The following is a 13726-nucleotide window of genomic DNA, read 5'->3' on the forward strand; positions in this document are numbered from 1 at the left end:
CACCCTTACTTCTTGCTTGTTGGAATATTTCACTTTGCATTTTTTCTTTCTATGCAGTTTCTCCTTTCTTGTTTTTACCGACTTGCAGTCTGCAGGGGGTTAATGTAGCAAGACAGGAAGAATCCAGCCAATTGGTGCTGGAAGCAGAGCATGGCTTGTTGGGTCACCAGGTCCTACACTACATAGTTTTCCTCATTGAAATTTTTAGTTCTCAAGATCAACCAAAAACTAAGCAGTAAACCTGAAACATACCAGCAAAAAATGATCTAAGAAACACAAGAAATTCCTGCAACAATATGCAGACTCCATGTTAGACCTCTGAGTCAACTTAGAAAAACACCATAAACTAGAGCCACCACATGCATTTATTCAAACATAAAATGATGAAATTGCAAAGCCATTTGGGTGTGGCCGTTGCCAGTACTGCTGGAATGGCACGTAAAAAGCACCCACTACACTCTCGGAGTCGTTGGTGTTAGGAAGGGCTGTAGAAACTCTGCCAGATCAGATTGGTGTCTGGTGTATCCATCTGGTTCGTCAGTTCCATGTCAAATAGTCCAACCCAAGCTAGCATGTTAAGCGGACGTTAAATGATGATGAATGACCAAAAACTAATTAGTGAAGCTGAAACATACAAACAAGAAATGATTAGTCTAAGAAACGCAAGAAAATCCAAAGAAAATCCCTCATTTCATACACCAGCGACCAAGAGGAGAGGATGAAATGCAAGAAAAACCTGCAACATTATGTCAACCCTATGTCAGAAGCCTGAGAAAACATACAAACCATCCAGCACAAAATCAACAAGATGGATTCATCGAAACAATACATTGAATAAAATATTTGTATAGTTCAAGTTGAGCAAAGAAAAAAGACTCTCTGGTGGAGTAATTGCTTGGCATGTAGTACACCAGGCAACCAATTTTATCATAAAAACTGCATTACATGAAGAATCTTGATGTAACAAAGGACATAAAAACATTTCCCAGCAATTTGGGTAGTTACAGATAAACATGTCTCAACTTCTGTTAGAAGACCGACATGTGCCTGTCTGTTGAATAAGCCATTAATGAATGTAGAATTTATATTGCCTGAAAGCTTATGGCTATTTACCAAGTCTCTCTTTTAGAGGCATGCACCACAATTTCCATGCTTCTGCTTTACTTTATTTCCACTTACATAATTTTGAACAGTATGACTTCAAGACATAGGTATACTGCAAATCTACCATTAGAGGACAGCACTTCAACTTCAATTTCTACCATGCACATGGTATAAAGAGAGGGATTGCCCTTTTCCTATAATATCAACAAAAAGTAATGATCTTCAAACAGAAGAGCAAGAAATAATCAGTCTAAGAAACATGGGAATCCTGCAACAAAATGCAATGTCAGACCTGAGAAAACTTACATCCTACACAAGATCCACAACATGCATTTATACAAACACGGAATGATGAATTTGTAAAGCTCTAACTGAGCGAGGAAAAAAGACTCTCTGGTATAGTATTTGCTAATAATCCAGCACAATAGAGAAGTCCATTTGACCTCACGAAGAATCCGGATCTAAGAGAGAAAATAAAAACATGTAATGTGACAGGAAGAATCTATTTTGTTGCTGTGGTATAATTCAGTGTTGTGATGTGGAAGATTTCAGCCAATCAGAACCGCAGGCGTATGAATAAAATGGCAGTGATCTGTCTTAAGTAAAAGACGCCCTACAACAGAAAAGTGGCCGTTTCAAATGAGTTAATGAATAGAAGGCCCAAAAGCAACATCTCTGTTTCTAAAATGGTAAAAGTCCACCTCAGAGTAACCAGAACTCAGAATGTAAAGACAGACAAAATGCCGCTAAGCATTCTGACCAATGTTTCTGTCAGGTTGCTGCCTTCTTTTTCCTTTTGATAGTGACCTTGGAAGGATTTGAACTCCAAATGTAAGAAGTCGGAAGAAGCATTTGGTCCAATGGCCTAAAGATTCTGCCTGCTCACAGGGAAGGGATGGTTGCAGACGTCTACATATAGTCTATTAAAATGGACACATAGACACTATTGAACTACTTCAACAGAATAGCACTGATGTCAGCAAAGATGGTTGGGCACCCTTACTTCTTGCTTGTTGGAATATTTTACTTTGCATTTTTTCTTTCTATGCAGTTTCTCATTCCTCTTTCTTGTTTTTACCGACTTGCAGTCTGCAGGGAGTTAATGTAGCAAGACAGGAAGAATCCAGCCAATTGGTAATGGAAGCAGAGCATGGCTTGTGGGGTCACCAGGTCCTACACTATAGTTTTTCTCATTGAAATTCTTAGTTCTCAAGATCAACCAAAAACTAAGTAGTGAACCTGAAACGTACCAGCAAGAAATGAGACTAAGTAAAGAACTCCCTACAACAGCAAAGTGTCTGCTTCAAACGAGTTAATGAATAGAAGGCCCAAAAGCAACATCTATTTCTAAAATGGTAAAAGTCCACCTCAGAGGAACCAGAACTCAGAATGTAAGGACAGACAAAATGCCGCTAAGCATTCTGACCAATGATTCTGTCAGGTTGCTGCCTTCTTTTTCTTTTTGGTAGTGACCTTGGAAGGATTTGAACTCCAAATGTAAGAAGTGTCCCGAGGCATTTGGTCCAATGGCCTAAAGATTCTGCCTGCTCACAGGGAAGGGATGATTGCAGACGTCTACATATAGTCTATTAAAATGGACACATAGACACAATTCAACTACTTCAACAGAATGGCACTGATGTCAGCAAAAATGGTTGGGCACCCTTCTTGCTTGTTGGAATATTTTACTTTGCATTTTTTTCTTTCTATGCAGTTTCTCATTCCTCTTTCTTGTTTTTACCGACTTGCAGTCTGCAGGGGGTAATTGTTGCAAGACAGGAAGAATCCAGCTAATTGGTAATGGAAGCAGAGCATGGCTTGTGGGGTCACCATGTCCTACACTACATAGTTTTCCTCATTGAAATTTTTAGTTCTCAAGATTAACCAAAAATTAAGCAGTGAACCAGAAACATACCTGAAAGTTCATGCAGGCGTATGAATTAAACGACAGTGATCTGTCTTAAGTAAAAGACTCCCTACAACAGAAAAGTGGCCGTTTCAAATGAGTTAATGAATAGAAGGCCCAAAAGCAACATCTGTTTCTAAAATGGTAAAAGTCCACTTCAGAGGAACCAGAACTCAGAATGTAAAGACAGACAAAATGCCGCTAAGCATTCTGACCAATGTTTCTGTCAGATTGCTGCCTTCTTTTTCCTTTTGGTAGTGACCTTGGAAGGATTTGAACTCCAAATGTAAGAAGTCGGAAGAAGCATTTGGTCCAATGGCCTAAAGATTCTGCCTGCTCACAGGGAAGGGATGGTTGCAGACGTCTACATATAGTCTATTAAAATGGACACATAGACACTATTAAACTACTTCAACAGAATGGCACTGATGTCAGCAAAGATGGTTGGGCACCCTTACTTCTTGCTTGTTGGAATATTTTACTTTGCATTTTTTAATTCTTTGCAGTTTCTCATTCCTCTTTCTTGTTTTTACCGATTTGCAGTCTGCAGGGAGTTAATGTAGCAAGACAGGAAGACTATAGCCAATTGGTGCTGGAAGCAGAGCATGGCTTGTGGGGTCACCAGGTCCTACACTACATAGTTTTCCTCATTGAAATTTTTAGTTCTCAAGATCAACCAAAAACTAAGTAGTGAACCTGAAACATACCAGCAAGAAATGAGACTAAGTAAAGGACTCCCTACAACAGCAAGGTGTCTGCTTCAAACGAGTTAATGAATAGAAGGCCCAAAAGCAACATCTGTTTCTAAAATGGTAAAAGTCCACCTCAGAGGAACCAGAACTCAGAATGTAAAGACAGACAAAATGCCGCTAAGCATTCTGACCAATGATTCTGTCAGGTTGCTGCCTTCTTTTTCTTTTTGGTAGTGACCTTGGAAGGATTTGAACTCCAAATGTAAGAAGTGTCCCGAGGCATTTGGTCCAATGGCCTAAAGATTCTGCCTGCTCACAGGGAAGGGATGATTGCAGACGTCTACATATCGTCTGTTAGAACGGACACATAGACACTATTAAACTACTTCAACAGAATGGCACTGATGTCAGCAAAGATGGTTGGGCACCCTTACTTCTTGCTTGTTGGAATATTTTACTTTGCATTTTCTCCTTCCTCTTTCTTGTATTTACCGACTTGCAGTCTGCAGGTGGTTAATGTAGCAAGACAGCAAGAATCCATTTTGTTGATGTGACATAATTCAGTTGTGCTGTGGAAGATTCCAGCCAATTGGTGCTGGAAGCATACGAATAACAGCACTTTCCACAGCAGCGATGTGGCAATTTCAAACTAGTTAGACAATGTCTACCGAATGGATGTATTTTCTCTGCTCTGTTTTGCTCGCTTGTTCATATCCTAAGCTGTGAATTGTTTTGTATGTTTGTACATTTGTGAAACTGAAACCACTTGACAGCCGAAGTTTCAAACGTGAAAGGGTCACCCGTTTGGAGATGAGTTGCAATCCCATCAGTATGGACAGTCCAACATTTGTGTACGAAACACAAATAGAACATGGAAACCATACTGAGAGAGGAATGCACCTCCTTAACTGAGGGATATCAGGAGTAATTCCTACCTGTACCTTGTGAAGAGAGAAAGGAAAAAAATCCAGCTGCTTCAATAGCTAACACCATTATTCCAAACCAGAAAATGAACACCATTGACATCAGTTTGATGGCCAGTCCAACATGCGTTTGAAACACAAATAGCATTTGGCAACATGGAAACCATTCTGAGGGAGGAACGTGTTTCCATCTTGTGGAGAGAGAGAAAGGAAGAGAACCTAGCCGTTTCAATAGCTAACATTATCATTGCAAACCCGAACACAATGAACATCAGTGACTAACGAAAACGACCAAAAAACATTGAACAACAGCAGTCACAGTTTTGTGTCGGCAGCTACAATCAACCAGGGAGAGTTAGATATTTGCACGGAGGATTTTAAAAAATTTAATAGCCTTCTAAAAAAAAAGAGATGGTTTAAATGTAAACATCATTTCGCCTTCCGAAATAAAAACAAAAAATTGTGCGAAAAATCAATATATAAAACATATCCCCTAAAAAAAAAACAAAAAATTGAACATACCTGTAAAGAACAAATTGAGCAATGCGTAATGCACATTTGGGGCAGGACAGCCTGTGTGGCAAGGGGGAAAAATTCTGCACTGTTGAGGTGTGATTTACTTCAGAAGGAGAAGCCAAAGAACACTCCACAGTGACATTAAAAATGACTTCACTACTGCTACTACTAACTTATTTAGGAAGACACACGTCAAAAATAAAGATTGGAGAGGTGGAAAGCAGAAGCAGAGACTGATGATATCTTGTCTTCATTTACACACAGACAGAAAGAGAACTTCATTTGATTCAATGCTCTCAACAAGGACAGATGACGAAATGGGAAGAAAACATAGTTGAAAGAAAAATAAGTTGGAATGAAATATGGAATTGGATTACATCATGCCTAATTTTTCTCATTCATCCTTCGATGTCTTGGAACATATCAGAGAATGAAAAATGCAGACGTGGAATAGTTGGAACATTGAAACATTCTTTTCTACTATTCACTGGCATTGAAAACATGGAGACAGTCTAGTCCTTAAGATCATCTTCCATGCTATAAAAAACTAAATTGCTCTCATTAGCAGTAGCAAAAAACCCAGGGATTTCATTACATTGATGCATTCAGGACAATAGATCCATTTGAAGAAACTTCCTGTAAGCAATGAAAACTGGAACAGTTATTGGGAGGTGGCTGTAGATTTACCAGGGTGCCAAGGATCCTTTCCTATTCCAGTTATGAAGAAACTGCATATCATATGGTGAAAATGAAAACGCAGGCTGGAAAGCAGAGTATTTCCCAATCAAACTCAGATGCAGAGGATTCATTGGTTGGACAGTGTGAGAAGACTTGTCACTAGGCCTAACTCATCGTAAAAAAAAAATGATATCCAAACTACAGTGGAAAATGCAAGCCACTGGATTTGATTAAAAAGACAATGGTTAGAATACCGAGTGAAACCAGATAACTAGTTCATCTAGCAAACAGGACCCCATTTCAGTAAGGGGGTGCTGGTGTGCAATGATGCCACCCAGAGGAAGGTCCTGAAACAGCCTACATTTTCTGATGATACCATGAACTTGGGAGCACCAAATATGCAGAGCTTTCAAGTTGGGGGGGGGGGGGGGGACAAAAAAAAAAAACATAACTCTGGAATCACCTCTGCAGATGGCTTTACCATAAAAAAAAGAAAAAATCTCAAATATTATCACTTTTATAATGTGCTTTGGAATATGTACATGCTTCCAAAAAGAAAAAAAAAATAATTGGAAGGATATTCAGATGTTAACATTGCTCCAGTAAGTGAAATCAGCATCAAGGAGAGAAGATTTTAAAAAATGCAGACAAATAATATAAAGAAAATAGGAAAGTAGAAAAGAGATGTGAAACATTATTGAGGTATTCTTTTGAAAATATAAAAAACTGAACTGACCTTTTTTTCTTTTTGATTATTGATATTAAATGATAGAAGACAGCCATTTTGGAGATATGATGTATGCTCTCTAATGAAATATATAATGGACTGAATGATGATCAAGATATGGATGAAACTGTTCAGTCAATCAAAGCAGAGAGTCTTAGAGCACGGAATCCAAGTCTTATTCTTCAAATGTTGACTCCATCACATCCATCTATCGAAGCAGTATTAACCATTTTTTTTGAAAAATAAACATGTAGCTGTACAAATTTATTATCTGTCCAATTGAATAGTTAAATAATGAGACCCCATGAAAAGCAAAAAGAAATGCAAATATAATCAAACAATGGATATGAAGCAATGGTTAGTCCATAAAGACAAAAAAAAACAAAAAACCTACAATGCATATAAAGCAGATGCCACTACCAGCACTCACTCAGTCCTCTCGTACTTTTAGTGGAGTCCCTATATCAGCAAAGATTCATAATGGGTCCCCAATCTCAATATAATTTGTTATCTTGACATACAGCTAATGTTTGTTCTATGATAGGAAACCTTTGAGTCATGGTTCCTTCCCTTTCTCACTTCTCAGTTTTGCAGACCTTCCTCCTTTGTCAAGGGTTGGGGAAACATGGGAAAGTATAAGCATGTTTAGATAAAGACTGACTAGAAACATAAATGCAGGAAAAATAAATGATTGGTTGCCTAAATCTCAGTTCACAAAGGACGGTGCATAACATGTCCAATATTGCACACCATAGGTTATATATTCACAGAGAAATTTATGAGTATCAACTTAGTTTAACAGACTGTTAAGAAAATCACAATTCTACCAGCAAAACTGAGTAGAAAATAGTTTCAAATACAATATCTAAGTATTGTTTCATAAAAAAAGTATGGTCGTATGGTAAAGATTTTTTTTTTTTACAATCATATTGGCACAATGGTATTTCAACTACAGACTTGGGTTGACCAAAATCTTCCAGTGGTAGGCCAAAATTAAATGGAAACCCATCTGAGCATATGGCAAAGGATGTTAATCAGTGCATATTTGGTTTTGTCTCCTTTATATCCAAATTAACTTTGCTTGATTCTTCACAAAGTTGATAAAAGTAGCAGCGACAAAGTACAGAAGGTGGTGGTGCTGGTGGCATTAAAGTGTTCAACACTTGTGTTACATACTCTCAGATATACAGGCACAAACACACACACAAACATCATTGAAGAAACAAGGATTTAAATGGTGTTGGGTTTATGAAATTTGAACACTTGGACAATTTGTGTATGATGAATACACATGTGCATTTATGTAGTGTGTGAACAGCCATAAGACAGTTAGGCTGAAATGATAGATTCTATTAAAAGTAATAAGGACACTTGAAAAAGAATGTGTGTATGTGTGTGCGTGTGTATACTGAATGCCGTTCCTCTTGATTGGAGCAAGAAAGAGCCTGGTGGCAATTTTTAGTAACTCAAAGAAAATGGGAGATAATTTAAAATTAATTGGGAATTTTAAGTTTATGTGCTTAGAGAAAGGACAGTCAATTATATACACATATACAAACACAAATGTATGTATGTGTGACAGATGGAAAAAAGAAAAGGATAGCACAAACAAGAAAGTTATTAAATAAAGAATTTGTGTGTGTGTGTGCACGTGCGTACAATTGCTCAAGAATGAAAGCAAACTGTTGGAAGGGTGAAACAGTAGAAAAAAAAAGTCACAAATATGAAACAGAGGAACATACAGATTTCATAAAAATTTTAAAAATGTAGAGAAAACATTAGCTCATCTACATTACAAAAATTTTCATACATTTTTGATTAGTAAAATTTTTTTTGTTTGGTTTCTGTACAAAAGAAAATCTCGTTGGTGGGAGGTGGATGGGTAGTGTGTGTGTATGTGTGGTGGGGGTTAAGGTTTATCACGTTAAGGGAATAAGAATTCACTGCTGTCATCAGTATCATTTAGTTTGACTGAAATTAGCTGTGGCAGTTTTATCAAGGGTTGTAGTTTGTATTGGGTGTGGTGGAGTAGGCGGTGTAGACAGGGCTGGTGTTAGTATACATGTTGAAACCGAAGTCCTTGATGGTGATCTGCCGTTATCTGTGGAAGAAATACTGCTAATTAATATGTTTGGTGTTGTTGCTGTTGTTGTCGTTGCTGCTGTTATAGTTGTTGCAACTGTTACTGTTGTTGTCGCTGTTATAGTTGAATTACTAGACAAATTTTGGGTAATATTACATCCATTGTTATTACTGTTAAGAATCTGGTGTTCCACTGGGTTAACTTCTGCAATGACAGCAATGGTACTAACTGAGGGTGGCTGTTCATGTTTGTCAGCATCAGTAATTCCATGTTTACGTAGGAGTCCTTGCAGAAGTTCTATTTCTCCTTCTTGAGCAGAGCAATATTCACGAAACTTGGACAATTCTTGTTCACAAGCTTCACGCAAACGGCGTTCTCTCTGCAGCTTCTTGTCTGCTTGTTTCTTCACAGACATAATAATACCTAAATAAAAGGAATTTTAAAAAGATAAAGAATATTATACACATATATATATATGAAATAAAATGTGTATATATATATATACATATATAAAATAAAAGAATTCATTTAACACATGCGTATTACTCCATTTATTAAATTTTTATATTTACTCAATTACCCAAAATAACGGAGTTTCTACCTCATAAACAGGAGTTCCACCACAGTCATTTTGTGATCTTTGCTACCCTGGTATCTATTAACCAATTTATTTTGTTGGAGTTAATTATCAACTAGGAGAAAATAAATACATATAATTATATACACACACACATATATATATATATATACACACGCGCGCGGGCGCGTGTGTGTGTATAGAGAGAGAGAAAGAAGAACCCAGTATATATATAAAAAAATGTTCCCAATGAACAGTGCTGATGTTCAAAGACTTATGGTTGTATGTTCCAAAATATTTCTTGGTTTGTGTTGCTGATGCTCTCTGCAAACTAATTCTCACTAATCACTTTAGAAGGCTGAAATCAATAAGAGACATGACAAGACTAACTCAGTATATATGGTATACCGAGACAACCTGCCTTTTTCAATATTTCAGTGTACTGATGTATAACATACACCTTAAACCATTCTGGTGAAACCTGCCTTCATTTGTTGATAAAATGACCTATCTGCATACAAGTATAGCAAGAATCATTACAGAAGCATAGCATGCCAAACAGTTTTAAATTCCTGTCTGACCAAATTTAATTCTCTAGTGTCTCAAATGCAACTGAAACCTTAGAAATTCTTGAGGCTGTCTACATATGGTAGAATGTGTTTTTATAAATTATTAAATTTTCTTTATTTTCTGGTATGAATTTACATTCTTATTCAATGCTATTAGGGTTGGAGGAATCAATGGAATGGTTGGCAAAAACGAATGGAGTGAGGTGGCATGGGCATGTGTTAAGGAGGGATGAGGAGTATGTTCTGAGGAGGGTGATTGCATTTGAGGTAAATGGAACACGAAAGTGAGATAGACTGAGGAAAAGGTGGAACAGGTGGCGGAGGAGATCGGGAGGGTTGGTTTGAAAAAGGATGCCCACAACTGGGCGAGATGGTGTGAGGGCAGTTGCCATGGCACTGAGGAAGATCTGGCCACCCCTGTTAATGGGAACAAACCCTGGATTTAAAACACTGAATGATGGTGATGTATAAAGGTTTTTTTTAACAAACAAAAAACTTACCATTCAAGATTCTAGTCATTCTCCATAATCTAAGCACAATTAAAAGACCCACACCATTCTCAGGTCCGTCATGCTGTCTGAATACAATATCCAATACAAATGAAGCTATAACGACAACTGCATCAAACATTTCCATCTTATGCCTGAAGAAGTCAAGTCTCAATGCATATAACCGAAGAGCAATTTCCAGCAAGAATATTCCCAAAATAGCTAAGCTAGCATAGCGCAAAATGAAAGCAACAGCCATTTTGTCATAATCATGTACCTGAAGTATTTGAAGGTCTAGCAGAAGTTCAGAAATTACCAGTAGACAATCAAGAAAGACAAGGCAGATAATTCCAATTTGGAATATATTGGTGTTAATCAAGTGGATGACCCGTTCACGGATTGTGCGGAATTCTTGTTTGGTTTCATCAGAATCCGTAGTGACTGAACTGTTGGAATCTTCCTTCTCAATAACTTTCTCCAAGTCATCATGGAGTTTATGGAACCCTTCCATCTTGACCTAAATTAAAACAATAGCATATTTAAATATACTAAATAAGAAATAAAGAAAATGTTATACAAAAAAATCTACATAAATAAAATCTGCACAATGTTGACAAGGTCAGAAGAATCATAGTCGCCTCCTTTTCTGCAAACACTCACACTGTCCTTCCCCTAATCATGGAAATTAACTTGAAAAATTTATCAATTCCTTGAAATTATCTCCCCCCTTCTCATAAGATTCAAACATCTGCTGCTAGGATTTTGCTTATAGCATACCATTCCTTCATTTTACAATGCTTTATTTCACTTCATTCTTCTGTTGTGAAATCCTATCAATGTTTTTGTCTTTAATCCTCTGGAATTAAAATACACAGGCGCAAGAGTGGCTGTGTGGTAAGTAGCTTGCTTACCAGCCACATGGTTCTGAGTTCAGTCCCACTGCATGGCACCTTGGGCAAATGTACTATAAACTGGAGCTGACAAAAGCCTTGTGAATGGATTTGGCAGGCAGAAATTGAAAGAAACCCATCGTATATATATGTGTTTACGTCCCTGTAACTTAGCAGTTCAGCAAAACAGACCACTAGAATAAATCCTGGGGTCGATTTGCTCGGCTAAAGGTGCTCCAGCATGGCTGCAGTCAAATGACAAACAAAAGAATAAAGTAGAATCTGCTTTTAAAACTAATTGTTCAAATGTGTAGCCAGCTAAAGTTTGAAACTCAAAAGTATTCCAACTATGTATGACTATCTCAGCTTATACAGTTCTATATTTGAGAGATGAGCAATTATGTACATTCTTTACATTTGACAGATATTTGTCCTCATCTTGTTTGTTGTTAACACATTTCGGCTGATGTACTTTCCAGCCTTCATCAGGTGTCTTGGGGAAATTTCGACACTGGGTTCTCATTCCTAAGGTATTTTGCTGAAATTATTCAGGTCACTGCCTGGAATCAAACTCGGAATCTTAGGGTTAGTAGCCTGTGCTCAACCACTACGCCATATGCCCATGGGCAATTATGGAGTGAATTTTAAGGTTTATAAATCTAATATTTTCCTATCTTTCCTTAATACTGGCTCCTATATGCTACTCCTATCTGCACTAGGTCTGCTTAGTAGGCTTTTGTGTCTTAGCATATGTGCTGCTTCTTTTAGTTTTTGTATTTTCCAGTGGTGTCCTCTATTATTTTAACTTTATCCCACAGAGGGATGAAGTTAAAAGGAGATATTGATAAATTGGGAATAGCTGATCATGTATGGAAAAATGGAGACCACCTCACCCTGTGGGAATGAAGTTAAAATAAGATAAAGAACACCACTGGAATATACAAAAACTAAAAGAAGCAGCACATATGCTAGGACATAACCTCCTAAGCAGACTGAGTGCAGATATGAGTAGTATATGGGAACTGGTATTAAGGAAGGATAGGAAACATTAAACAGGATAAGGACAAATATCCGTCAAACATAAATAATGTGCATCAACTTATTTTAGGTATACAATGTATTGAAGACAAAATAAATCTGTTCTACACAGGGTCGAAATCATTTACAAGGTCAGATTAAGGTGGTCCTTGCTCATATTTATAAAAAGGGTGTCATTTATGGGGAATCTGGTTGCTATTTCTAGTACAGAGGCTATCGCTGGTCTTGGAAACTATTTGCTTAGCTGTAGGTCAGCCTTGATCAAACTGAGGTATGATTGAAGACATTCTGGATGTGACTTAAATATATACACACACACACACACTCTGCAGAGTGGTTGGTGTCAGAAAGGGCATCCAGCTATAAAAATCCTGCCAAAACAGTCACAGAAGTCTGTTGCAGGCCAGCTTGTAGTACCACCCCATCCATGCTACCATGGAACATTGGTGTTAAATGACACACACATGCACATACATATATGCACACATATACAAACACACAAAGGTGCAGACAATATTTGAGGACAGATTTATAGTTAAAAAAAATAGAGCCTTATATAAAAGAACTATTTTTTAATAAAAATAAACAAAGCTAAATTATCAATTTAATAATTTCATTCAATAAAACCACCATAAACATCAATAACTGTCTCTACACAGGGTTGAAATCGTTTGCAAGTTGAGATCAAGTGGTCCTTGTTCATGTTAGACATGACTCGAACTATGATAGCTTTCAAAGAATCCATATATAGTAGTCTAGTGGATTGAGACCTTGAGAATAAGAAGGCCAAATGTTGGAGGTGATGTGATCATGCAAATTGTCAGCCATCCATTCTTGTATCATTTGAGCCTTGTGTGATGGTGCAGAATCTTGTTGAAAGACTTCCATTGCATACGTGGCTGATCCAAGGCTTATCTTTATCCAGACCCTCAATATACACAGCAGCATTCACCCTAAGGCCTTGTGGAAAAAAGTGAGGAGGCATCACATGTCCTTCATTGCTAAAAACACCCAAAACCATGACACTTGTAGGAAATTTTGTGTGCATTACTCTTGGAACCTCACAAGGGTCTGCACGTAGCCATCTGTCATTTCTTCTGTTAGTTTCTGGTCAAAGTTTTTCTCATCTGAGAAAAACCAAATCACACCGTCTTCTGATGGATTTTTAAGTTTCTTCAAAAGTCTTTTGGATCTGGTTAAACGGTTTTCTTTAATTTTTTTCTGACATGAATTGACCTCTGCTCATCACATAAGATTTGTATCTGATGTCTTCATGCACAACATTTCTGACTGTTTTTTTCTGACAAAATTCTTTTGCAATTGACCTCATTGATTTTCCTGGATTGTCTTCTATGTTTTGCTTAACTTCCTGAATAAATTCAGGTGTCCTGATAGAATCAGAGCATTTGGAATGTCTTTTACGTTTTGATACAGGTAATATGCTTCCATCTTTCTCTAACTTGTACCTAATCTTGTGGACAAAAGATCTTGCAACTTTCAGAAGACAAGAAATTTCTAAATCACCAAAGCCACAA

The 13726-nt window shown here is 37.3% G+C and overlaps 1 protein-coding gene across 1 annotated transcript; it reads right to left on the reverse strand.

Annotated features, from left to right (window-relative positions):
* Positions 1-5914: 5914 nt before the first annotated feature.
* Positions 5915-10814, reverse strand: LOC106882943 (voltage-gated hydrogen channel 1). The gene is made up of 2 exons (XM_089365295.1): positions 10276-10814; positions 5915-9052 (listed from the first exon to the last, which is right to left on the reverse strand). Exons 1-2 carry the CDS (start codon positions 10772-10774, stop codon positions 8505-8507), a joined length of 1047 nt encoding a protein of 348 aa, XP_089221421.1. The 5' UTR covers positions 10775-10814; the 3' UTR covers positions 5915-8504.
* Positions 10815-13726: the final 2912 nt, after the last annotated feature.

This window comes from Octopus bimaculoides, chromosome Z (genome assembly GCF_046866305.1).
Source record: "Octopus bimaculoides isolate indiv1 chromosome Z, ASM4686630v1, whole genome shotgun sequence".
Lineage (NCBI taxonomy): Eukaryota > Metazoa > Mollusca > Cephalopoda > Octopoda > Octopodidae > Octopus > Octopus bimaculoides.